Raw genomic sequence first — 25,996 nt, 5'->3', positions numbered from 1 at the left:
AGGGATTTTCACGTTTTATTTTCATTGCACAAATTTGAAATGCATGAACTCACAATACCATTCAGCATCAGGAACGATGTAGAAGGGACTCTTGAAAATGTTCATTGATGCCTCTCGGATCTCACTTAGATCATTAACTATCAGAGCCGGAAGGAACTTCCAATATCCATCCTGGAGATTAGGGATGGGTACAAACTTGACATCTTTGCCTTTGTTATTGGCATCTCTGAACCGCTTATTTTTAATAGCGTTCTGTAAGGTACTCCCACCGCTTCCTTTGGAAGGCAGTCTTTAATCACATCTATCAAGAACTTTTGATGTATTTTTTTAACCACATTTCATTGTTTCTACTTATACTAGTTATTACCATCTGAATCAATTCACCCACCTACCTCCACCCTGTTTGCATCCTGTTTGAAATTGGGTGTTTCCTAAACTCTAACTATAGCCAAAACCTCCATATTTAATTTTCTAGCCCCTTTATTCGGAGATGATTGGTTTCTGTATCACATGTTCAGTATTATATGTCTCCTGCCAAGAGGACAGACCATCTCTGTAATCAATTAGTGTAGCCCAATGTGAGGGAGGCAGCTCATCTTCCCACCGGACCCACCTTGTTGTCTGGGCTACAGACCAGAGCCCCCTTTCCAGGAGCCAAGAACTCACTCTGTCACAGAGACCTTCTGCCCTTTTCATGCCAGATGGGCGGGAACTCACTGTGTACTTCAGATGTGCTCTCCACTCTGCCAAATTCAAGGCCAGCAAGGACTGAGCCAAAGGACACTATGGCTCTCAAACCAGGCCTCAAGCAAGCCCGGCCTCCTACGTTTCCCCAGCTAGCAAGGGGCCCCCGCCTGTGGCTCTCGCAGGGTTGTCTGCACTCTGTCCAAACTCCTCCCCCTCGGGAACTAGCTCTGCCCCCAGCCAATTCACCCACCTTCTGGTAGGCACACAGCAGCACCTCCCGGGGCTCGCGGCCCCCAATCCAGAGAGGCCCCAGGCGGATCACGGCCCCTTTGGCTTCTCTGCAACCTTGCCACCAGCCCATAGTTCTGCAGTCCTTCTCCAGGAGCAGATGACTCCGACAACGCCCATGGCAGGCGGTGCCGCCACAGACCCGCCCACCACCACCCTAGCTGACATGACTTCATTCCTGATGCTGTCCTGCCACTTCCGGTCTCTGACAGGAAATCCCTACCGCCAGCCGACCCACTCTCGCCCCTTCCGACAGTCGGCTTGTGGCTGAGGCCAGGGGCCGCCTCTGTTGCAGCTCTAAGGGAGGCCTTGGGTGTGGAGCTGCTGGCCCTTGTGCACAGGGTGCCTGGGTGAAGGGCCACCAAAATGTCGCCCCAGCACCAGGCCACCATCCTGGACCACTGGGAGCTCTCTTTAGCTCCCCAGGAGGAAGGAGATACAATGGCCAAGGGAATTAAGTGATCTTAATGTGTCTTTGGCCTCCCTCTTGCCCATGCTGGAAGCATCTCCCGGGCCTGCCAGGCAGGCTAGTGGAGGGAGCATGTGGAGATGGGGGGCGGGGGTGACCCCTGTCCTGCACTGTGCAGATGCCCACAAGCATTAGAGCATTCGAGGAAGGCCTAATGCTCCATTACTTTACTTCAGTAAAGGAACCCAAACCACGCTGAGTTAGACAGGCAAGGAAGTCGGCCGTGTCCCTTTAGTCTGGGGCACGTTCACCCTCCCCAGGGCTGGAGCCTCACCCACAGTCAGGAGACCAGGGGCCACTCAAACCCCTCCTTCCCCTCCATGTTCTCCTTCCCTTTGAAGCCCTTGCTCCAGAAGGATTCCTTGCTCACCAGCTAACCAGTCCCCATGTCCTCCTGTGTCTTGACAGTCTCCACAGTGTCCATTATGGGCTGGGCCTCTCAGCCACCTGCTCACTTACCTCTTTCAGCTGCGGGCGGAGGAAGGGAGCAGACGTTCATTCATCGAACAAAGATGGGGGGGCCAGGCCCGCACTAGGTGCTGGGGATACGTGCGCCAACAAGACCGAGACATGCCCCGTGGGTCTTGCATTTTGGAGGAAGAAATAGATAATAAGCGTAAAACAAATAAATGGGAATCATGTCAGGCCGTGGTAGGTACCACGTAGAAAAATAAAGCAAGGTTGGCGTGGAGATTTTAGCTAAGATGGGCAGGGGGCCTCTCTGTGAGGAGGGAGAGCACGTGCCCACGGGGCCCCTCGCGTCCACGTCTTCTTCCACGTGCAGATACCACGTGATTTCCTGTCCCTTCACTCCGTGTGTCCCTCCAGGTGCGCACCAGATGAAGCCTGCTGACGCCCGCACACTCGCACGCAACTTTCGGACGTTGTTAGGAACTCATCACGCTACAGGAGCATCTCCGAGCTCCCGCGTTGTACTGACACCGCCACATGGCCTTCTGCCACTAGCTTAGCCTTGAAGGAGGCCCCGTGCCCCTTCCCAATGTCTGAGTAGCCCCTCACCCCCCCAACTGTGGGTAAGAGGAAAGGGGGAAAGCAGAGGTAAAAAGAAGAAAAGAAAATGCAGCCTTAGCCCCTCAGTCAGGAATGTTGTGCTGTCTAGGCAGGTACATAGTCAGGGAGGAAAGGCAGAATGTACCCCAGCTCCCCCACCTGCCCCTGCCCTCCGGTGCCTCGGTGACTGTCCCATCCCCTAGACCCACCGCCCAGGAGAAAGCCACCCGAGAACACCTCTGAGCATGTGCCGGCTTTTTTTTCAGCTTCCTGGAGAGAATCGACAGTGTCAGTTTGGTGGACTACACACCCACAGACCAGGTATGTGAAGCCAGAGCCCGCAGTCACCTACCTGCTTGAACTTGGCGAGATTGAGGAATTGTCAGTGTTTGTTCACTGATGATTTGTAAATGGATGAAAGGGCGAAGTCCATAAAACAGCTACTTCCTGCAATTGTGTCCACTGTCCCTGCATGTGCACAGGGTATATATACCATACCCTGTGATGCAGCGCCTGACTTAGCTCTCTAAAATGTCCTGGATTTCTAACCTGCCAACGTCATAACAACTTTGTCTGTGGGATAGCAGCGTGCAGTTCCCATTGCTCTTGCAGCTGTCCGCAGCAAGCTCAACCTTTGCTTCTCCGGCTTCGTCCACTCTGCCCATTCTACTGTGGGCCCTGGGCTGGGTCACACATACAGGCATGCTCTCCAGGTGCGACTCAGAGTGTGGTCTTTGGGTTAAGCTGGATCAAAGTGCCCCACTGCCCATGTGTAAGTAGCAGGGAGGGAGCTTCCGTGCCCCCTGGAACCTTTGGCCATCAGGCATCCACAGAGACTCGGATCACTCCGAATTGCTCAGCTTAGGAGCCCCACAGACACCTCAGGAGCTAGTGAACTCCAAGGAAGCTGGGGGGCTCCGTTCGAACTGCCCGTCCGAGACTCCCCCAGTGTCTGTGTCCCCTGGAGGGCCTTGGCTGTGGGCCTTTCCTGGCGGCTCTCTCTTCTCTGCCTCCCCTGGAGGCCTGAGCTCCTCTCTCCCCTGAAATCCACGACTCCGAGAGGCTGACCCCAAGAGCTCAAAATTATCCGACAGAGCAGTCGAGCCTTTGATTTCTCACCCATCGGCGTGCACCCGCAGCAGGTGGCTCTCCAGGAAGGCACAGCAGCAGAGCACCACCAGGACCCCGTGTCAGCTGCACCTGTGACAGGACGCCCTGGGACCCCTGCAGAAGTGATTTAAAAAAAAAAAAAATCCTAAAGAAAATAAAAGCACAGCTCTTAAGTCTCTAAGACCAAACCAGCACATTAATTGTGACTTTCTGCTTGGGGGGGCGGCAGGGGGCTGGGGGCAGAGCATTTGTCTGACTTTTTAAGTATCATTGTCTCTCTCACAATTGGAAGAAGTGGTTATTTGAAAAACTTGTTTACTATGCTTGCGGTTGCGTTCAGGGCTTTCCTTCTGAAGAACGGTGATGCCACTTGGTTTGTCTTCTTGTTCTCAGGATCTTCTCAGATGCAGAGTCCTGACATCAGGGATTTTCGAGACCCGATTCCAAGTGGACAAAGTAAACTTTCAGTAAGTCGTTGAGAGCAGGCCTGCCAGAGATGGGGAGTCGGACACCCCCCTGGCTGCCTGCTGGGGCCTAATGGGGTCAGGGAGCCCGGCCTTCCTGCCATGGGCTGGACCCTGGGGCTTCAGTCATCCCAACTGTGCCTCACTACCCTTCTGGATAAGTCTATACAGACTCTGTGGCCCTAAAGGGCATGCAGTTAAGTGTAGGGCAGGGAGGAAGGTGGGAGCCAGGGCCACCTGAGAAGGTGAGGACTATCCAGAGCAGCCATCCAGGCAGGGGGATGCCTCCTGAGGGCTGCCCTGAGCAGAGGGGCCCGAGCCGGCCTGGTGACTGCACGGTGAGGCCTGTGACCCCAAGAAACAACGGGGTGTGGACTCCCGGGCCAGGCAATGGTGCAGAACCTCAGAGCGGGCAGAGCCATCTGCCGAGGCCACACAGGGAGCAGTGCCACGGGCCCGGAGCCACGGCAGAGGAGGGACACGGAGGGGGTCTCGCCTCAAATGATCGTGCCTGATTTTCCTCCACAGCATGTTTGACGTCGGCGGCCAGAGGGACGAGAGAAGAAAATGGATCCAGTGCTTTAACGGTGATTGCTATGCTTTCTCAAGAATAGGGATGAATTCTCACACTCATTCCTGCTATTGTGCTTCAGTAGCTTTGAATTAGACCATCTATTACGTGCCTTAAATGTGAATCTCATCAGGAATCGAAGCATCCCAGCTTTACATTTAGCATAGGCTCATGGGGTACATTACTGAAACACACAGTGCTTCTTTAAGTCATTCTCATAATCCCGGGGTGAAAATGAGTAGCAGTTGGATGTAGACCTTATCATGACCACGCAGTGGCTCTCTAACGGAGGCGCTTCTCTTTGTCTCTCTTCTCCCACGAAGACGTCACAGCTATCATTTATGTCGCCGCCTGCAGCAGCTACAACATGGTGATTCGGGAAGATAACAACACCAACAGGCTCAGAGAGTCCCTGGACCTCTTCGAAAGCATCTGGAACAACAGGTGATAAAAATAAGAAATTCAGGGGCACCTGGGTGGCTCAGTCGTTAAGCGTCTGCCTTCGTCTCAGGTCATGATCCCAGGGTCCTGGAATCGAGCCCCACATCGGGCTCCCTGCTCGGCGGGAAGCCTGCTTCTCCCTCTCCCACTCCCCCTGCTTGTGTTCCCTCTCTCACTGTGTCTCTCTCTGTCAAATAAATAAAATCTAAAAAAAAAAAAAGAAAGAAATTCAGTTGCACCTCTGGAAATTGCAAATTTTCTTTCATGAAAAATACCACTCAGCTTACTTTCATTATTATTCTCCAGATATATTTTCTTTCCGTGCTGATAAATCCAGAACCGTCAGCAGGATCTTTTTTGGCCCATCTCATGCATAGACACACTTAGTATGGGGAGTATTCTTTGATGACGCTCTGACAGTGCTTTGTCAAGAAAACTCAGATATCTGTTTTGAAAGCTCAAGATTATCTCTAGGGTTCAAAACTGGTTTTGTTTGGTTTTTGAAACTTAGAAAGTACCATCCACAAATAACTAGATAATCTCTAGAAGATCCCTTACGGGTCAAAAGCACAGCATAGTCATGTTTGAAACTGCTATTGTTGCAAAGGGTGATTATTTTAGAAAGGAATACCCACCAAACGCACACATACACAATACACACATAGATATTAAAAATCAAAGTATCTTCTGAACTATTTAAGAAGAAATATCACCAAGGAGGAACAGGAAACATTAAGCTGAACTTGCAAAACATTTGGTTTATCAGAGAAGTTTTTCTCTATCAAAAGTGTTCAACAACTGTTCTCAGTGGAATAGTATTAAGACAGTGAGAAAGAAAAAGAGGAAATACTGGCTATACGGAAGAACACTTTGGAGTCATTAAAAATTTATATATATATAAACATATATATGTTATATATAATATTTACATATTATATATATTTATATATATATATGTAAACACACAAAGTCACATGAGAAAATGACCACAATATTGTTAAATGAAAAAGCAGATTTAAAAACACCATGATCTTGTTTTTATAAATATGTCTGATGATAGGAAAAAACCTGGAAGTAAAAACATAACAGTTCTAATAGTTGCCTCTAATAGTAATTACATTTGATTTTTTTCTATGATTAATTTTTCTATAATTAAAAATTCATTTTTACCAGGATTCGCTATTTTATAACAAGGAACAGTAAAGCTATTTCCATTTGGAGGAAGAATGGATTGTGTTTCTACTTCATAGTAAGATTCCTGTGCACTAATCATCAGCTTCATTCCTTTGAAATAATAGAATTTACAAAGGCTTTGCTCATGCACATACTGAGTTCATCTTAAGCCCGTGCTCTGTGTCTGTTTAATAAAACAGAGAGAGAACCTTCCCCATCCTTCACTGTCACTGTACCTGAGCCCCTCTCCTTAGCCTGTCCAATGCTGTGGCCTTGACCAAAGTCTAACATCCTGCTCCACCTCTGGAGAACCTCAGCCTGCTCAGACTCAGCACAGGAAGAGCCAAGCCAGCTACAAATCACATTCTGTGTGTTTAGCTAATGACTCATGTGTTTTGTTGTTGTTATTAACGCTCTAACATCTCATTTTCCCACCCTTTATTAGTAAACTGCCGCGCAAAAATCCAGGTGTATTTATTCCATAAATAACCCTTAGCTTTGGTGCCAAGAAATTTACATTCCCAGGAAAGATGAATTTGAAAATACTGAACTGCTAAATCAACTATCTCTATTTATTTATTATACGGTTTACTCATTATAAGAACGTCTTGCTTGCAGCTGGAGCAGGGGTCCACGAGATTGGTGTATCACATAATTCTAAATCCTGTACATTTCAGGAAGATGGCAGTGTTCTTCTTTTCAGCAAGCAACTCCTATGTTACAGGTACTTTCATGTACTCGTGGATGTGAACTTGGTACGTTTATTTCTCTTTTCAGGTGGTTACGGACCATTTCTATCATCTTGTTCTTGAACAAACAGGATATGTTGGCAGAAAAAGTCTTGGCAGGGAAATCAAAAATTGAAGATTATTTCCCAGAGTATGCAAATTATACTGTTCCTGAAGATGGTAAGATTTCAAAACTAGTTTTTCCTGACTAAGGAAAAGGATTGATTGCTTTTTTTTAATAGCCCTGTTACTGTAGTGCAAACAGTTCTGACAATTTTAGGGAATTCCAATTAATTTGAATCAATCCTCTGGACTACTGCCCCACCTTAAAATACGAGCATATTACAGTGTCCTATTTCGGATTCCATGTGTAAGAATGTCAAGGTTTGACTTTGCATTCAAACTGTGCAGGAGACAGGGCACCTTTGGGTGTGAGTATGTCATTGGCTGAATTAAGTTCTGTCTCTTGGTGCCTTGGTTGGGTCTGTCGTGAACTGGGCACTGTGTCAGCCGACCTTGACTCTCACTGTAATCCCAGAAATGACCCTTTCTGTTATTTGCCTGTTTTCCTGTAGAAAGTGAGCTGAGAGAGGTAGTCAGTTGTTCAAGGTCACTCAGGTAGAGTCTGCCAGGACAGGTAGCCTCTGAACCTTCATGCCCAAGCCCACACTTTCAGCCACCACGTCCACCTCTCTTGTCCCCAGCGATGACTTTGGCCACCACCAGGGTGGCCAACCACCTGCAGGGTTCAGGCACTGAGTGGGGGCCTCTCAGTGCTAAATTACAGAAGGCCCCACCCCGGGCAGACCCCGGTTCCCACGGCTGCTCCTCAGTTCTCAGCACACGCTGGGCCACCTCGTGGGAGGGATTTATTTGCAGCGAAACGATACCACTTCTTAAAATTTGAACCCCCAACTACATAAAGCAGAATGAAAGGGACTTTCCTAGAAACTAGGGAAACTCAGGTAAGAAGTGGTTCGTGGTGATCCTCCGGCTAACCTCGGCCAGCCTGGTGGCCAGTCACCTGCCTACAAGAAGTCAGCAGAGCTTGGCTGCCGCTGCCCTCTCTTCCCTGGACTACGGGCGCCAGCAAGCCGGGCCTTCTTTCTTCTCCCAGTAGCCAGGCCCCCGTGCCCCGCACCCTGGACAGTCAGCACTCAGGCGTCCACTGTGCTCTTCCTTCTTTCCCTCCTCTCTGTCTTGGTTCTGGCCCTCCTTCGCCTTTTCTCAGCTCTGGGTCTGGTCCAGACAACGTCCTGCCCAGGCTCCCTTACTCTGCTCACTCAACTTTCCAGAACATTCTCGGAATTTCTGCCAAATTCTTTCTGAAACACAACCACAGTCCTACTTATGATCCCTACCAACACGGACTTAATCTCACCACAAGCTGAGGCCAAACCTGGCCTGGCCAGGAAATATTACTAGCTAGGTTCCCCACAACAACCCTCCGTGGATCCTGTGCTCCCCACACACACACCCTCCGTGGATCCTGTGCTCCCCACACACACACCCTCCGTGGATCCTGTGCTCCCCACACACACACCCTCCGTGGATCCTGTGCTCCCCACACACACACCCTCCGTGGATCCTGTGCTCCTCCCACACACACACCCTCTGTGGATCCTGTGCTCCTCCCACACATACCCTCCCTGGATCCTGTGCTCTTCCCACACACACATTCAGTGGATCCTGTGCTCTTCCCACACACACCCTCCTGGATCCTGTGCTCCTCCCACACACACCCTCTGTGGATCCTGTGCTCCTCCCACACACACCCTCCGTGGATCCCGTGCTCCTCCCACACACACATTCAGTGGATCCTGTTCTTCTACCCACATCCTCAGTGGATCCTGTGCTCCCCCCACACACACCCTCCCTGGATCCTGTGCTCCCCACACACACACACCCTCCGTGGATCCTGTGCTCTTCCCACACACACCCTCCTGGATCCTGTGCTCCTCCCACACACACCCTCCGTGGATCCTGTGCTCCCCACACACACACACCCTCCGTGGATCCTGTGCTCCTCCCACACACATATTCAGTGGATCCTGTGCTCCCCCCACACACACCCTGAGTCGGTGGTAGGAACAGCAAACCGGGAGGTCTTCCCTAGAACAAGGCTAAGGAAGGAGAATGCAGACCAGGTGAGCACAGCCACTGCTGAAACCACAGCCTCTAGAACCTTCTCTCTCACCAGAGCTCGGAAGGGGAAGGCAGCCGCGGGGTTGGTCAGTGTTCAGAGACAGGCTCTCGTTTTACTTGAATGGGAGTCATTCCCCACCGCCAAAAACAAAAACAAAACTTTTATCAGAGCTAGATGAGAGAAATAAAGTTCCATTTTAGCTTTTGGCCTTGCTCCAAGCGTCGTCCAGTGCCATGAGTGTGCGGGAGCCCAGCTTTCTAATTCCTCTTCTGTTTTCCATAGAGTTGTACCTTTGTTTCACACTATTTAAACTAAACTCCACTTGTCGTTTTTGCAGCAACACCAGATGCAGGAGAAGATCCCAAAGTGACGCGGGCTAAGTTCTTTATCCGAGACCTGTTTTTGGTAAGCAGTTTGAGTCTTTGTTTTCTTACCACCATAGAGTGATATTGTTCTCTGCAATGTACATATTACTTACCCTTTCATGATCTCATTTAATCTCCCCCTGAATTATGAGAGATGAGGGAAGGTGTCGCTTCCTCTCCCCACTGAGCATACCGAGGTTCAGAGAGTTTGGACCACTCACCTCAGGTCACACAGCTGCCAAGCAAGAACAGGGAGCCTAGTAGCACTTCTCCTACTGTGCCCAAGGCCCCAGGGAATGGCACTGAGAAGAGCCAGACTGTGGTCACTTGTTGTATTTTCCAAAAGGAAAGAGACCTTTGACAGACCTCTCCCTTCATTCACCCCCAAAAGGCTAATTCAGACCTTCAGATAAATTCAGATATCTCTTTCTCTCTCTTTTTTTTTTTTACTTTTTATTTTGAGATGATTTCAAACTTACATAAAAAGCAAAAGACTTATACAATTAACTCCCAGATACTCTTCACCTAAATTGACCAATTGGTAAAATCTTGTCACATTTGCTTTATTTATCTATCTGTCCATCCATCCATCCATACATAGTCTCTTGAATAACTTGCAGCATGTAGCTACCTGTGAGTTTTTACTAGCTTGAAACTAGTAGATGCCACAACACCAAGGACATTTTCCCAGCAGTGCCTGACAGCACTGGACACATGGACCGTGTGCTTCCAGGGAGGTGGGGGTCAGCCCAGTCTGCAGTGCAGATGGTCCACAGCGTGCCTGGCATTTCCTTGGGGATCGGGTACCAGCCTGACTCCTCAGGGGAGCCTTTTTCTCTATCCTCTTCCCACAACGGCCCCTGTTGGTCGCCTCCTGAATCCTATACTGAATGAGAAAGTAAAAGGAGAAGAAAATCAAGTCCCCAAAGTAAGTTCTGATGAACAGTGTTTCCCCCAACTTTAACAGGCAGCGCGGGGAAAGGCCCTGCAGTGAGGAAGTCCGGGAAATGCTGTGTAAATCAAGTGAGACAGGTTTCTCTGTCGTCAGACTGTCCGGAACCTTTGCTGTGCTGGTGTGCATGGCCAATCTCGTCAGTAAGGTAGATTGATTAGTTTGTAGCATATCACAGGCTCCCTTTTTGAGGAGCATCTTGCAAGACCATAAAATAGAAAAACACATAAAAGGTGTTCCATAAAATGCTGTTCTAATGAGAACTGAGAGTTAACTAAGTGTGCACAGTAGGCATTTAAAGATTAGAAACAGAGCTACCCCCTCCCAAAATGAATAGCCATGCCCCCACCATTCGGATGTTGGGCAGAAATCTTTTATTCTCTAACAGTGGACTCAATCTGGCTTGCATGCAGCTTGCAAGTCAGGGAAATAAAAGCCTAGGGGTTCCTGACTTACGTTTTTTATGGTGTTATTTGCCCGGGTCAGTGAGTCATCTAAGGAGTTTTGAGTTGGAACCCCTGACCCCAGACTGCGAAGGCAGCAGGGCGGGCTGCAGACATGGTTATTGATCGGTGCTGAATCTGGACAGGAACAAATGTGGGCAAAACAATAACTTCGACGATAGAAGGCTCCGAGACGGGGCGGGGAATAAAGGCTGTACATGGAGAGGGAGAGGTATGTGGGGGGGCCTGGCCTTGAGGAGGGAAAGGTGGGCTTGGGCAGAGAAGGGGGAAGGCATAATGAGAAGAGCCCTTCAGTGAGAAAGGGCCACACACTGTGGGAGCATTCTCCTCACATGTCCTCACATGCGGAGGGCACTGGCCACCAGGAGGTTTGTCGCAGTCAGGGTCACTTCCTCCCACAACGGGGAGGCCCAAATCATCCCCAGAGCAGGAGGACCTCAGAACGGAGGGAGGGCCGGGTGGCCAGCCCCCAGTGTTCCCCTCGTCACCCTCAGGCAGCCCTGTCGCCTCAGACTGGAAACCACCAGCAAGCCCACGTCCAGACCTGGGCCAGGGGGCCCTCCCGGGCAGGCGTCCCCCCAAACCTTTTAGAGCAGAAGGTTTCAAAGGCAGAGCATGAGGTCAGCACCCTGGGTCTTGATGCTCTGGCATCTGGTAGAAGCCTGCATGTTTTAACTGGCCTTCCCATCCTGGCATTTTATGAGCTCCCCTGTTTTCTTTTACCTTGAACATCATCTCCTTAAGAGAGAGCCTCGGAGATGAGGCTCAGGTGAGCCAGGCAAGCAGTCTGGAACGGCCCAGCTTTCCTTGACAAGCTTATTTCTGTCATTTAAAATGAAAATGTTTAGAAGTGTTAGAAAATGTTTAGTGTGTTTAGAGATAAGCCAACTGCGGCACCCTCTATAACGGCTCTGCCTTATGTTCGTGTGGCTCAGGCAGGGACACACTGGTCCCATCAGTACAGAAAGAAGCCTGTTCTTCCCTCACCCACTGCGCGCCCCCTCCCCGGGTGCCGGTCCCTCCCCCGAGCGCTGCAGGGCTCCAGCTACCTAACCCACACGTTTCAGTGTCCATCAGTCTTGTAAAAATTGTAGTTGCTCAAGAGAAGCCTGACTATTGCTTAAAATAAGTCCGTCCTCCTCCCAGGAGGACTGTCATAACCTGAGGAACATCTTTAGACAGCACAGCAGGGGGTCTCGGTTTTTCTCCAACAGCTGATTCCCAAGATGCTTTGCAGGAAGGGCGGGGGGATAAGGAGGACGGGCAGGGATCCCTGTGGGCACCTATGAGGAAAGCTCCACGTGACCTCTGCCTTCGCGGGCTGGGGCGGCCAGAACAAAGCACCACACACTGGGGGCTTACCCAGCCTTCATTTTCTGACACTTCTGGAGGCTAGAAGTTGAGATCAGAGTGTCAACAGGGTTGGTTTCTCCTGAGGCCTCTCTCCTTGGCTTGTAGATGTTCACCTTCTCGTTGTGTCTTCACATGGTGTCTCCACATGGCCTTTCCTCTGTGTGTGTGTGTCCCAATGTCCTCTCTTCCTATGAGGACACCCATCTTACGGGATTAGGGCCCGCCCACATGACCACATTTTAACTTAAATTACTTCTTTAAAAAGAGATCCTGTCGGGGCGCCTGGGTGGCTCAGTCGTTAAGTGTCTGCCTTCGGCTCAGGTCATGATCCCAGGGTCCTGGGATCGAGCCCCGCATCGGGCTCCCTGCTCCGCGCGGGAAGCCTGCTTCTCCCTCTCCCACTCCCCCTGCTTGTGTTCCCTCTCTCGCAATGTCTTTCTCTCTGTCAAATAAATAAATAAAATCTTAAAAAAAAAAAAAAAGAGATCCTGTCTCCAAATAGTCACACTCAGAGGTGCTAAGGATTAGGACTTCAACATATGAATTGGTGTGGGGAGGACACAATTCAGCCCATGACAGCCTCTCTCCGCATTGCCCCACTTAGCTTCCCAATGCACCTTGTGAATCATGACCAGTCATGCTTTTTCTCCTCTGGGAGAAAAGCCATGAACCTCCCACTGCTAACCAGGGGACACTCCCAGGAAACACTCAAGCTCTAGGTGAAGGAGGCAGTATGACTGATCTGCGGTCCACATGGAATCACTAGCCATATGTGGATATGTAAACCCAACCAAATTAAACTAAAATCCATCTCTGTTGCATCAGCTAGTAATAGTGGCTCCCGTATTGGAAGGGTGACTACAGAACATCTCCACTATGCAGAGAGTTCCATTTGCTAGCCCTGGTTTAGGACTGACATTCGTTTCTGGAAAATTCTCCCGATTTCTGTAAGTGGCTGTCTTTTAAATGTATGCCCTATCTCAGCTGAACCCTAAGCTTCTGTGGGCAGAGGTAAGTGTGAGGTTCTTTGAGTTTCCAGCAGTGTTCAGTATTTAAACAGTCCCTATAAGCTAAGCGTTCCTATGCCAAACCACAACCCCAGATCCTCTTGTCTTCAAAGTGTTGCCTGAATCCTTCTCCAAGAACTAATGGGGTGGTGGCAGTGTTCCCACGTACCCCTGAGCGTGGTGGCCAGGGCCCTGCCGCACAGACAGCTTTTTTTTCTCTTTTTGCAGAGGATCAGCACAGCGACAGGGGATGGCAAACATTACTGCTACCCGCACTTCACCTGTGCCGTGGACACCGAGAACATTCGCAGGGTGTTCAACGACTGCCGTGACATCATCCAGAGGATGCACCTCAAACAGTACGAACTCTTGTGAGGCAGCCCTGGGGGGGGGAGGGGGGGAGGGGGGCGAGGGGCGCGCCTTCTCGCACCTTCTCTCCACCTGCCTCTCCTCCCTTGGCCACCCTGCCAGGTGGGGCATTTACTCCAGCACCGTCAGCCCCAAGCCATGGTCGAAAGTAGGGTGTTCTCAGTCTCGTCCGGCTGCCACCTGTCCTGTTCTGTGTTGGCTCCCGTGTGACCACCAAGCCTCTGGCTACCTCTGTTCCCCTCGGGTTTGGTTTGTAGCTTTTGTCTTCACTGAGCGCAACCTCCCCCAGCGCCCCCACCCGCACCCCTTTGTGCCACTGCAGACCACGCTCACGCGGGTGGTGCTGCAGTGAAATCTGGCCGGGTGAGGGCCCCGCTTATTCATCCACTCAGTGCTTTATTGATTCAGCAGGAGCTTGATAAATGGGGGAGGAATGGCACTTTGTTCCCAACTTATCAAGCACGACTGCAGAGGCAGGGGTACGATGCGGTCAGGCGGACAAGTGGCCGCCCCTTCGGAGCTGCGTTGGCCCACGAGCTAGGCCAGACCTCAAGTCACAGAGTGGAGAGAAACCCTTTTTTCAGTCCCATTTGAGTCGCTGCCAACCTCAGGCATTAAATTAGACCTACTTTGAGCCTTTCACATTTAGGCAGACAACCTACCACACGCACCGCTGCAGTGTGTCCTGTCTCAGAATGACTCTCCAGACTCGGACTATGCTTGGACAAGAGTCTCCTTCCATATCTTGTTGTTGTTGTTGTTGTTGTTGTTTTATGGCTGGTTTACTATAACTGTACAGACCACCAAATGTAACATTATTTTATATAACTACTTAAAAAATCCTTGTAGATCTTTGTGCCTTGATTTTGGCTCTATCTGTACAAGAAATGCGTTTTTCTCGTGCTGAACAGCTAAATGTCAACAGTACCTGCTGCTTGCTCTAAAAAAGAGAATGGTATCTGTAGAATTTAGGATATTTTATCAGGTTAGTACTTTTAAAAATATCCTTGATTAAATATAAATATACACACACATATATATAAATTATACACACGAATCATTCCCATCTTACCATTTTGTACCCACCTCACAAGCTTCTTTCAGAAACCAAGGATTTTTTCCTCCAGACAATATGTCTTTTGATTATTTTGCAATTTAAAGACTTTTACAAGCTCTCTGAGTAGAAATAGGCCAAGCATTCCCTTAGCCTGAGCTTTTGAACCACTCCCTTGACCACAGTTTCTATTGTAAACAAGTAGCAAGAAGGAGACACAGGGGTGTCTGTGTTTGTGTCCAGCCTGAGAGAATCAAAAGATGGCATCTCCATTTGCCTCTTGAAGAAGAAATACTACAAAACCCTTATTTGAAATGCAAAGTCAAAATCTATGCCTGTTTCTCGCAAGCGGAAGATGTGCAAACGCAGCCGCAAAAGTTAGAGTACGATACAGTATCTAGAAAGAGACAATCGCTTTTAGCAGTGATGCTTCATATTCTACCCACAGCCACGCCTTGGAGGCTAGTTTTCTTAGGTCCAAGGTAATCTGCAAACACGCCCAAAGTTGTATTTCAACAATACGAATCCAGAAGTGATAGCCTATATATATATATATAAATATATAATATAAATACATTTATAGCCTAGCTGACGTCACTTCATTTCCTTTAGTCTTTAATATTTTAAAGTTTACTCTAGAAGGCAGCATTTTATAATCGTTTATAAATGCATCCAGATTTAAATACAACTTGTCCAGGGAAGAGAGGATGACAACTTTCCAGGCGATCAGTGTCATAAACACGTAATTTATGTCAGCATCACTAAATTCTGGGCCTCTCGTTCCTGTTGTGTAAAACTCTGATTTGAAATGAGACACGTAAAATGGAAATTATTGTCTTTCCGTTGCGCTTTCAACGTACAACACGAAGAACTGCAGAGCTGCACCCCCACGTGTACACAAAAAGCGAAGTTGTACGCTGTTACTTACATTATCACTCAGCAGTTCCCTTGCAACTGAACTTCCTATTCAGAGACAGAGCCAGGCTCGTAGAAGACACACAGAACACATTTTATCTGGCTTAAAATTATCAAAACATATTTATTTTTAAATACCAAAAGCCACTTCCCAGTCCTTTTTTCAAGTTTCTTTGGATCGTGGACGGGCATTACATTCACATTTAACAGCCTGGTCTGCTGGAGAGAAAATTACACTTCTCAAAAAATCTGATTCCATTATTAGCACAGAAGTACAAAAGTCTGCGAAAACAATATATTCCTGCTTGTGGCATCTGTACTTTTATTATTTTAAGTGTACAGCTTTATAACATATAAGAGTTTGAGGACCACTTTGTAGGGGGACAGAAGCAAACCCAGTGTTTGTGCAAACACAATCCCGAGTGTGTTCCTGGGCCGCTGGCTCTACCTTGGGGGACGTAGGACAGTCTAGTGCATGCAAGTGATGACTTTAATAGCTTTTACATATTGTACAGACACGATCTTTGATTATACATATATTTGATAAAATGAGAAAACAGACTTGTTGTAGAGTACACGTTCCATTTTTATAGCATGAGAACAGTACCATCAACTATTTATTCTGCAGGAATTCGCATCAGTGATTTACAGTTTCTGTGATGTGTGTAAAGACAGCCTCCTTTGATCTCATCTCACATGAGCCCTGCCCAAGGTCCAGTTTCTTGGGCTTTGTTATTTACTATGAAATACAAAAGTCTCCTGCTCTTTACGTGGTCTTAAATTTTCTGAGCAGGTTCCAGCCAAAAATAAGAGATGAGGGTAGAAGCCCAGAGTGAACTAATATGAGGACCACCAGGAGCCCAGCTGCTACACAGTATGTGGCCAGAACGGTGTTCTCGTGGGGGAGGTAGCACTTGGCGAGGGCGTACTCTGTGGGCGTCATACTGCCCTGGAAAGGCAATGAGAACTGTTACTGCCGCAGTGAGAGCCCTCCCACAGCACCACACAACAGACTTAGACACAACAGGGGAAAGACAGCCATCTTGGCTGAGCCAGGTGAGGCCAGGAAGTGGCTCTCCTTCTGAGGCCTTCGGCCTCCACCCACCAACCACAAGCACTGGTTGGAGACATGAAGGGAAGGCTCCCGGTGTGCCGAGCGGAGCTGAGCTCCCCACTGAAACTAGCCCCTGGCACAGCAGGTCCCCAGTGCAGTGGGCACACACGACAGAGGTGCAAGGGGCTAGAGAGTCACATCAGTGGTCACTGAGAAACAAGCACAACAAGGCCATTTCTCATGCCATTTCATGCAGCCTGTTACCCAGAAATGCACGTGCCAGGGGCAACTCAGGGGGCTTTTTTGGTAGATGTTTTTGCGATGTGGAATGACACTGAGGAATGGTCTCATTTACTTTGAATTTGAAAACATGAAGGTTTCCCCAATCTTTTCATGAAGTAAAAGTACCTGACATAAAAGCATTAGGAACTGGGTAAAATCAACATTGGGGGGCCACTAACTGAAACAACATGTCAAGTCAACTTGCAAGAGCTGTAGCATTCTCCTGCCCTAAGACAAGATGATGTCTTGTAAGACAAGATGATGGCGTACAGCCAATAAAGACAGCATCCCGTTTCTTAAGAAAATTAGAAACGCAGAGCCTCCCATCTGAGGACGGTGCGGTCTGTGGAGATGACACAACCCTCAGGATACCCCCCCCCCAGGGCAATGCCCTGCTCTTGTGTCCCCAGAGAGGCGTGCAGACAGGGGTCAGTGGATCAAACCAAGTGTGCATGGGGGGCAGGGCAAGTCTGTATTTACAGGGTTTGTATGTTTTTACGGATTGCAGCAATTAAATAGTTGATTACTGTGTTGATTTCAATACTTCTATGAGAGCGTTCGGATGAAAATAAACGTTCATATTACCATGATGAAGCTGGGGTTGTTTCTGTTCCTCCAACTGAAAGACGGCACGCTGATCTCGGTAACTCCGGCGCCGTGGAGCACCTCGCACGCACTGTGCGTGTGGCCGCTCAGGATGAGGCGTGGTCGCAGCCACCAGAGCAGCTGCCACGCCCGGGGGGACAGCAACAGGCGGTCAGGGCCTGGACACAGCCCCCTCGGGGCCCAGTGCCAGGCCACCCACTTATCTCATGAAGCTAAATCTAAAATCCCTACTTGCTAGGGGGCTTTATTTTTTCCTTAAAATCCTTTGGTTGGTTTAGACCCGATCAAAAGTAAGCTCAGGCTTGTAGGGAGAATCTATCCTTCTCATCTCAGATTTTATATTTTTACAAATATTTCTATAAATTTATTTTATAAATATATTTATATTTTTGTTGTATATCATACACTATACAAATGTGTTTATATAATATAAATACATTTATAAACATACATAAGCACATCTTAAGTCCCCCCAAATTAATTCTTCAGTTCCATTCACATTTTCAAATACATTTCAGTTGATGAAAAAAACTCTGGATAAAGAATAGCTGAGGATATTATTAACTTGATATTAGGAAACATGGGGCGCCTGGGTGGCTCAGTCGTTAAGCGTCTGCCTTCGGCTCAGGTCATGATCCCATGATCCCTCTCCCGCTCCCCCTGCTCATGTCCTGTCTCTTGCTTTCTCTCTCTCAAAAAACTAAATAAATTCTTGAAGAAAAAAGGGGGGGGGAGGGGGCGGCGGGAGGAACAAAAGGATGACTTGAAAATCTGCCACACCCCCGCCCTCGGCCCCCGGGCGGGCCCCCCCCCCCCCCCCGGCCCCGACCGTCTGTCTGTCGGTGGGTGGGCCCCCGCTCCCCGCAAACCTGCTGTGAGGCCTCCCGGGAGAGCACGTCGTATCTCTCCTTAAACGGGATGGCCCGCTCTTCCAGAGGCGCGGCGTCCTCCCCGGAACAATTCGCATCGCTCCTCCGGAAAAGCGGGAAATGCTGCCGGCATTTGGAGAGGGTCCCGTGTGACCAGCAGGCGCTGGCCGAGGGGCCGGAGCCCCGCAGCCCCGCAGCCCCGCAGCCCCGCAGCCCCGGAGCCCCGGAGCCGGGGCCGCGCGGTGCGCACTCACCTGCAGGAGCACCGGGGCCGACGCGGGCAGCAGCGGCGCCCCCTGGCAGCGGCCGGGGCCACGTTTCTGCGGTGAGAAATCCGTTAAGCCGCCAGAGCCGGCCTCCCCGAGCGGTAGGAAAGGAAGGGGGCGCTGAGGGATGCACCAAACACAAAGTGCAGCGACCGCCCCCACAGAAGATGCCAGGGCAGACGCACCTGTGCCTTCAGGTGCTCTCCTACCTCGCGGGAGCAATTCAGTTTGTGAGAAATTTCGATGAGGTCGCCTTCGGCTTCAGAGCAAATGTGGCAGCCATCCCCTTCCAGGGCGACGCTGTTGACCAGCACAAAACTGAGGCGGAGGGAGCAGGCGCAGAGTCAGCGCCCCTGGGCTTCCCGGGCCGGCCTCCGGCCACACTGCTCCCGAGACCCTAAAGCTGAGCGCCCACGGCCTGAAGAACGCGCCCCAGCGCTGCCGTAGCCTCAACCCGACCGCCGTGTCGTAGGCACGAGTTACTAAGAAAGCACGACAGCGCTGCACTGGGAGCGCGGTCGAAGACACGGTCAAGTTTTAGCCTTGAATGGGCGAGAACTCCCGATTACAGAGCTCTGAGATCGGAGCACCACTGCGCCCCCCATGTCACCCTGTGCCTCGCCTGTGAAGACGCGGACACAGCGGCACACCCGTGCCACGGACTGCTGGGGACCGAATGCAGTACTACCACCTGCCCGCCACGAGGAAGTCCTCAGGAACCGCGCAGCGCTGTGACCGTGACGTTCAGCGAACCGTGCGCAGCATTTGCGGACGTCGGTACACGCAGCAGACCAGGCTGGGGGGCCGGGGAGGGCTGTGCGGGCCAGAGCTAACTGCTGCAGAGGATCCCAGACCAGGGTGCTGATAAAGTCAGTGATGGTTGCCCTCTACAAACCACTCCACCTTCATGAGACTTTTACAGACTCCCATTAAGTAACTCTTACTTCCTACACACTTACCACTGGGCATGAAGAAGGTACCTGTCAGTAAACACTGCGGGAAATTTAAAGAATCTTAGCGATTAGGAGCTGACAAACCGAATGACCTGAAATATGATCAGTGTGTTTAAAGTTTCTTAAACTCTACGCTAAGGGAAAAAGAACTAAAACTATGTCAAGTCTTTATAGGACTCAGGAAAGGAAGCTTAGAGACTCGGTCCTAGGGGAGGGGAGGAGTGAGCATTGGTGGAGAACCCCTGACCTGGTCTCTGGGAGTGTCACAGATCATCTCTTGTGATCGACCCAGTGAGCTGCCACGGCCAAAGCCTCGAGTGCTGGACACCCATGGGGGCCACAATCTAAAGAGGAGGAGGCTTCCTCTCCCACCTTTTCTTTCTCTACTAGGTCTGCAGCCAGAACAACGTGTCCGATCTTGTCCACTGCACTGCGAACACACACCCAGACCTGAGAGGGTCCGGAGACAGCACGAAAATGGCCACACAGAAGGGGAGCTGGTGCTCATGGTCAGACGAAAGGGTCGGGATGCTTTGGTCTACAAATCAAGACTGAGGGGAGTGGGGGTGGTACACAGCCAAAGCACAGTAAACACACCTGCCCCCAAATCCTGGGTGAGCATACCCACAAGAGCATCCTTTATAAGGGGAAGGAAGTACATTTTGAACAAATAAAAATATGCTCCTTTACAGATTGGGCTGATGAATTTTCTACCACCCAGAGACATTGCAGGCAGGAAGAAAATGCCCTCAGTGGCTGGGCAAAGTCATACACTGGCCAGTCCACTTGCAGCTTGCTAAGGAACACCAGGCTGGTAACCCTGACAGTGACCATCAGGGAGGGATGAGGCCTGCGGTGCCTTCATCAGAAACTGTATAGGAGGTCACACGGAGCCTGGCTCCGACCCAGGATGACAGCTCCCTTAGAAAATGAAGTTCAGGGGCGCTTGGGTGGCTCAGTCGTTAAGTGTCTGCCTTCGGCTCAGGTCATGATCCCAGGGTCCTGGGATCGAGCCCCACATCCGGCTCCCTGCTCCGCGGACAGCCCACTTCTCCCTCTCCCACTCCTCCTGCTTGTGTTCCCTCTCTCACTGTGTCTCTCTCTGTCAAATAAATAAATAAAAAATCTTAAAAAAAAAATGAAGTTCAAAGGACAGAGGGGCTTCATAAGAATTCACAAATAATACTCACTTCATTCCTTTCCAAGAAAACAGCCTTTCGGGGTTGAAAACTTTCTCAAATCGTTTTATTTTGTATGTGCTCATCCTATATTCAATTGTAAAAAGAGACATTTTTCAGAGCAAGCCATTTTAGGACCTCTTAAGAGTTAGCGGAAACACGGGAAATAACTCGGGATCTGAGCGCCGGGCTAGCTTTGGGAGGGGAGAGCCCCAGCTGCCCCGGGCTGCCAGGGGCAAATCTCAGCTCCACCACTGAGTGACTGCAAGGCCTGGGGCAAGTGACTTAGTCCCCAGAGCCGCAGTTTCCTTACGGCACAATGGGTAAAATACTAGGACCATCGAAAAGATGAAGTGAGTTGATATATCGAAGTAAAGGGCTTAGCCCCGATGTTTATAGCAACACCAGAGCCCAAGTAAGGAAAGAGCCTATCGACTGAGGAAGGGATAAAGAAGAGGCAGCGTATATACATGGAATACTACCCAGCCATCAAAAAAATATGAAATCTTGCCATTTGCAATGACGTGGATGGAGCTAGAGTGTATTAGGCTGAGCAAAATAAGTCGGCAGAGAAAGACAAATACCATATGATTTTACTCATATGTGGAATTTGGGAAACAAAACAAATGAACATGGGGGAAGGGGGAAAAGAGAAAGAGAAGCAAACCATAAGAGATTCTTAAATAGAGAACAAACTGAGGGTTGCTGGAGGGAGGTGGGTTGGAGATGGGCTAGATGGGGGATGGGCATTAAGGAGGGCACTTGTTATGATGAGCACTGGGTGCTGTATGTAAGTGATGAATCACTGAATTCTACTCCAGAAACTAATATTATACCATATGTTAACTAACTAGAACTTAAACAAAAATTTGGAGGAAAAAAATAATAAAGTGCTTAAAACAGGCTGACACATCATAAGCACTACGTAAATATTATTTACAGAAGTCTAAATGGTCTTGTTTTCTGAGTCCCAAAGAAAATAATTGGTCATTAATGTAAGTTTCAAGTTAGAATCACCCAAGGGCACATACAAATCATTTATTTAACAGAGATTCGTAAAGGGTGTACAATGTGCCAAGACAAAAATTTTCCTTCACCATTGTGGAGTTTATGCTCCAGGGCTTACATCTTTCAAGGCCACCAAATGTCCCCCCCACAGCACAAACAAGGCTCTCACCTGAATGGCGGCAGGTTTAAAGTTACAGTTAACGAAGCTCTCAGGGTGCAATGCTTCACTGAACTACTTACTGATAGTGGAAGCCAATGTCATGGTTGCCAGCAACCACCTTCAGCTGCACGTGACGTGGGTGTCTGAATATTTTCTGAAACCGCTCCACATCATCTGCCCAGGCCTATGACAGAACGGGTCACTGCTGAGACCCAGAGAACCCTCTCTTCCCTGTGGCTAAAAAAAAAAAACACACACTCCCTATTCTGATGATGAGAAATTAATTCCCCCATCCAAATCAGATTAATGTAGAACCTAGAATTTCTAATTCTATGTCATACTGCTTTTTCCAAGACTTAATATTTTAATTTATTTAATTTGATGTCAGCTTTTAAATGGTATTCCCCCATATTAAAATATTAGATGGCGGGTGCCTGGGTGGCTCAGTTGGTTAAGCAACTGCCTTCGGCTCAGGTCATGATCCTGGAGTCCCGGGATCGAGTCCCACATCGGGCTCCCTGCTCGGCAGGGAGTCTGCTTCTCCCTCTGACCCTCCTCCCTCTCATGCTCTCTGTCTCTCATTCTCTCTCTCTCTCAAATAAATAAATAAAATCTTTAAAAAAAAAAAATTAGATGGCAATTATATACCCATTATTTTAAGATCCCCTAAAAAGATTCCCTGAAGCCCATGCATGGACCCCAGGTTGATAATCACTCCAGATATGGACACTATAGAACAGGCTCTTAGGAAATGTCAAGTAAATTCATGTGTCTCAACCAAGACAAGGATGAGCACATCCCTCATCTTAGCATTTCCCTGTGGCTACCACTGTGAGAATGAGAATGGATAGGATGTAGGGGAAAAAAAAGACAAAATCCAACCAAAATTTCAACATTATTCTGACATTTACTTTAACTATTAAAGCTCGAGAATTATGTTTGTATCATTCTGCTTCTTATTAAGCCTAAAAATATAAATTGGACAAACACAGGGAAGACAATACTTAGTTGGATAGTAATCAACTTTATCCTAAAAGTTTTAAGTAAGGCCCAATCTAGAGAAATATGCTAGAGAGAGAGTCCTTCAATATATTTACAAAGACTTCACTTTAACAAACAAAATTAGAAAAACAAAAAGGGGTGCCTGGGTGGCTCAGTCAGTTAAGCATCTGCCTTTGGGATCTCAGGGTCCTGGGATCGAGCCCCATGTCAGGCTCCCTGCTCAGTGGGGAATCTACTTCTTCTCCTTCTGCCCCTCCTTTCTCGCTTATGATTTTTCTCTCTCTCTCTCAAATAAATAAATAAAAGCTTTAAAAAAAAAAAAGAAAAACATAAAATGCTGCCCTTAATTTGCAAAAGCAACATATACATCCAACCTCATTTTATAACTAGTTGCTAGTTACATATAGTATTTCCATTATCTCATATTCAATTATGAGACCCTATAAACAGTGGGTTGCTTTTTTTTTAAAGATTTTATTTATTTATTTGACAGAGAGAGAGCACAAGTAGGCAGGCAGAGGGAGAGGGAGAAGCAGGCTCCCCACTGAGCACAGAGCCCGATGCAGGGCTCAATCCAGGACCCCGGGATCATGACCTGAGCTGACGGTAGACACTTAACTGAGCCACCCAGGCACCCCAAACCGTGGATTTCTAACCAGATCTGGACCAAGACTTTCTTTGTAAAGCTTTTGGATTATCCTGGGAAATGCCAATGGCTTTTTAAAAAATATCCCACCCCAGTATAGCCACTCTGGAAAACAGTATGGAGGTTCAGTTAAAAATAGAGGTACCCCACGACCCAGCAATTGCACTACTAGATATTTATCCAAAGGATACAAACATAATGATTCGAAGGGGCACATGTACCCCAGTGTTTATAGCAGCAATGTCCACAACAGCCAAACTATGGAAAGAGCCCAGATGTCCAACAACAGGTGAATGGATAAAGATGTGGTTCATATATACATGTACACACACACACACACACACACACACAATGGAATACTACTTAGCCATCAAAAAGAATAAAATCTTGCCATTTGCAACAATGTGGATGAAGTAGAGGGTATTATGCTAAGTGAAAAAGACAAATACCACATGATTTCACTCATATGTGGAATTTAAGAAATAAAACAGAGGATCATAATCGAAGGGAAGGAAAAATAAGATGAAAACAGAAGGAAACAAACCATAAGAAACTCTTAACTCTAGGAAACAAACTGAGGGCCGCTGGAGGGGAGGTGGGTGGGAGATGGGGTAATTGGATGATGGGCATTAAGGTGGGCACTTGATGTAACAAGCACTGGTTGTTATATACAACTGATAAATCACTGAACTCTACCTCTGAAACTAATAATACACTATGTTAATTGAATTGAATTTAAATAAAAAAAATTTTTTTAAATATCCCACCCTCCAAAATCCCTCCTAAAACCATTCATGACCAAACATTTTTAACTAAGCAGCAAAACAGTTTTTTCTTTTTTCCATTAATTCCAGGAATATAGTAAGTAAAATATTTTGATAGCTAAGGTGAAAACAGCCTTTCTCTTTGGTTATGGAAAGACGTAGGTCACCTCAACACCCAGATGGAGGCCCCTGAAGGCGCAGGAAGCTCACACCAGGCCCCCATGGCTCCTTCTGCTAAGAGGAGGGGTGCCCGGGTGGCACAGTTGTGGTTAAGCATCCAAATCTTGATTTCAGCTGAGGTCATGATCTCAGGGTTGTGAGATCAAGCCCCACGTTGGGCTCTGCTCTCAGCACAGAGTCTGCTTGAGTTTCTTTCTCCCTCTCCCTCTGCTCCTCCCCCAACTCACTCTCTCTCTGATAAATTTAAAAAATTTAAAAGGAGGGTAGCAAGTAACTTTTATAGCACAATTCTCATAATTTCATGGTTAAATAATCAAGTGTAAAGTCAAATTACATTTCAATATGTATTCCGTAATTCTGGTGACAAGTGAAATTGCATGCACCTTGCCTCTTTTTCCACTTCCTGAGAGGCTCACGGGAATGTGCATTCCAACAAAGTGAGCTCTGACTAATCTACCTATTTCCTATATAAACAAATACAGTGGAGAGTCGAACAACATGAGTTTGAACTGGGAGTGCGTCAGCTTATACGCGGACTTTTTTTATAAAGACAGTACAGTACCATGAAGGTATTTTCTCTTCCTTATGATTTTCTTAGCAACATTTTCTTTTCTCTAGCTGACTTTATTCTAAGAATACAGAATAGAATACACGTAACATACGAACTGTGTGTTAACTGACTGTGTTACCAGCAAGGTTTCCAGTCCATAGTGGGCAATTAGTAGTTAAGTTTTGGGAGAATCAGAAGTTATACACAGATTTTTGACTGCACAAGGTCAGCGTCCATACTCCGGCACTGCGCAAGGGTCAACTGTCTAAGATTAGCTTGCCTGACCCAAGACTGGCATGAGATACAGACCCTAATAAGCTTCAAGAGGGACTATACATGTTTAGTGTTGGTGCTAAGCAAAACTTCCAAGCCTCACAGATACTGCTTCATGGATTTTTCTGGGCTGCCTGTCCTGGACCCTCAAAGCAGGATTAGGGTGCCCGGACCACAGGGTCCTACCTGGGAGGAGCTCCACTTCCCTTCATCAAAGATGTCCCCTAGAATGAAGACGACTTCTGGCTGCAACAACCACAGAGCCGTCTGGAAGGCTCTCTCCATTTGCCACTCCCTTGAGGTCAACAGGAAAAAGCACAGCATCAGTCTCTTTCTTAAGTAGAGCCTAGATCTGTCTTATGGGCCATTTAAAAAGTGAACCGAATAGTCACATTCTCCTTCCACGGCCCCACCCCTGCATTCCCATCCAGGCCTGCAAGGTCAGAGTCCATATCTGATTAAATGTGGGGAACAAGGAGGCTGAGGGAGAGTCGGGCTGCCCCGCCCACACATCTTAAAGGCTGACTTCCCCTATGTGGCACCCACAGATCAGACCCCACACTGCACCCCAGAAGCCATCCCTCAGTCACGACAAGCCCCAAAGGTCAGGGAGAGCTCAACGCAGCTTCCAAAGATGC

The 25,996-nt window shown here is 48.3% G+C and overlaps 2 protein-coding genes across 13 annotated transcripts in view; one reads left to right on the top strand and one right to left on the bottom strand.

The window, feature by feature from the left end:
• Window positions 1-20,881, top strand: part of GNAL (G protein subunit alpha L) — a 149,183-nt gene extending 128,302 nt beyond the window's left edge. For 2 of the 4 annotated variants that reach the window (XM_054510376.2, XM_064577997.1), the window contains 8 exons: window positions 2,722-2,776; window positions 3,959-4,032; window positions 4,558-4,616; window positions 4,924-5,044; window positions 6,992-7,122; window positions 9,426-9,493; window positions 13,458-13,588; window positions 19,988-20,881. In XM_054510376.2, the coding sequence (XP_054366351.1) occupies window positions 2,722-2,776; window positions 3,959-4,032; window positions 4,558-4,616; window positions 4,924-5,044; window positions 6,992-7,122; window positions 9,426-9,493; window positions 13,458-13,588; window positions 19,988-20,051 (703 nt within the window). In that variant the 3' untranslated portion in view covers window positions 20,052-20,881. Of the gene's footprint in view, window positions 1-2,721; window positions 2,777-3,958; window positions 4,033-4,557; window positions 4,617-4,923; window positions 5,045-6,991; window positions 7,123-9,425; window positions 9,494-13,457; window positions 17,494-19,987 lie in introns of those variants that run through there. The other 2 variants (XM_045887098.3, XM_045887099.3) reach the window with 1 other exon arrangement.
• The window catches only part of MPPE1 (metallophosphoesterase 1), a 48,985-nt gene continuing 39,040 nt past the window's right edge, over window positions 16,052-25,996 (bottom strand). For 6 of the 9 annotated variants that reach the window (XM_064577998.1, XM_064577999.1, XM_045887101.3 and 3 more), the window contains 8 exons: window positions 25,545-25,653; window positions 22,024-22,127; window positions 20,788-20,862; window positions 18,830-18,962; window positions 18,633-18,698; window positions 18,379-18,501; window positions 17,489-17,629; window positions 16,052-16,516 (listed from right to left, as the gene is read on the bottom strand). In XM_064577998.1, coding sequence (XP_064434068.1) covers window positions 16,334-16,516; window positions 17,489-17,629; window positions 18,379-18,501; window positions 18,633-18,698; window positions 18,830-18,962; window positions 20,788-20,862; window positions 22,024-22,127; window positions 25,545-25,653 — 934 coding nt within the window. In that variant the 3' untranslated portion in view covers window positions 16,052-16,333. The remainder of the gene's footprint in view (window positions 16,517-17,488; window positions 17,630-18,378; window positions 18,502-18,632; window positions 18,699-18,829; window positions 18,963-20,787; window positions 20,863-22,023; window positions 22,128-25,544; window positions 25,654-25,996) is intronic. The other 3 variants (XM_045887104.3, XM_054510379.2, XM_045887105.3) reach the window with 3 other exon arrangements.

Source organism: Mirounga angustirostris, unplaced genomic scaffold (genome assembly GCF_029215605.1).
Source record: "Mirounga angustirostris isolate CCGP_5_RB_7025 unplaced genomic scaffold, mMirAng1.0.hap1 SCAF_14, whole genome shotgun sequence".
Classification (NCBI taxonomy): Eukaryota; Metazoa; Chordata; class Mammalia; order Carnivora; family Phocidae; genus Mirounga; species Mirounga angustirostris.
Note: the sequence above shows the minus strand (reverse complement) of the source record. Positions and strands in the feature narration are given on the sequence as shown.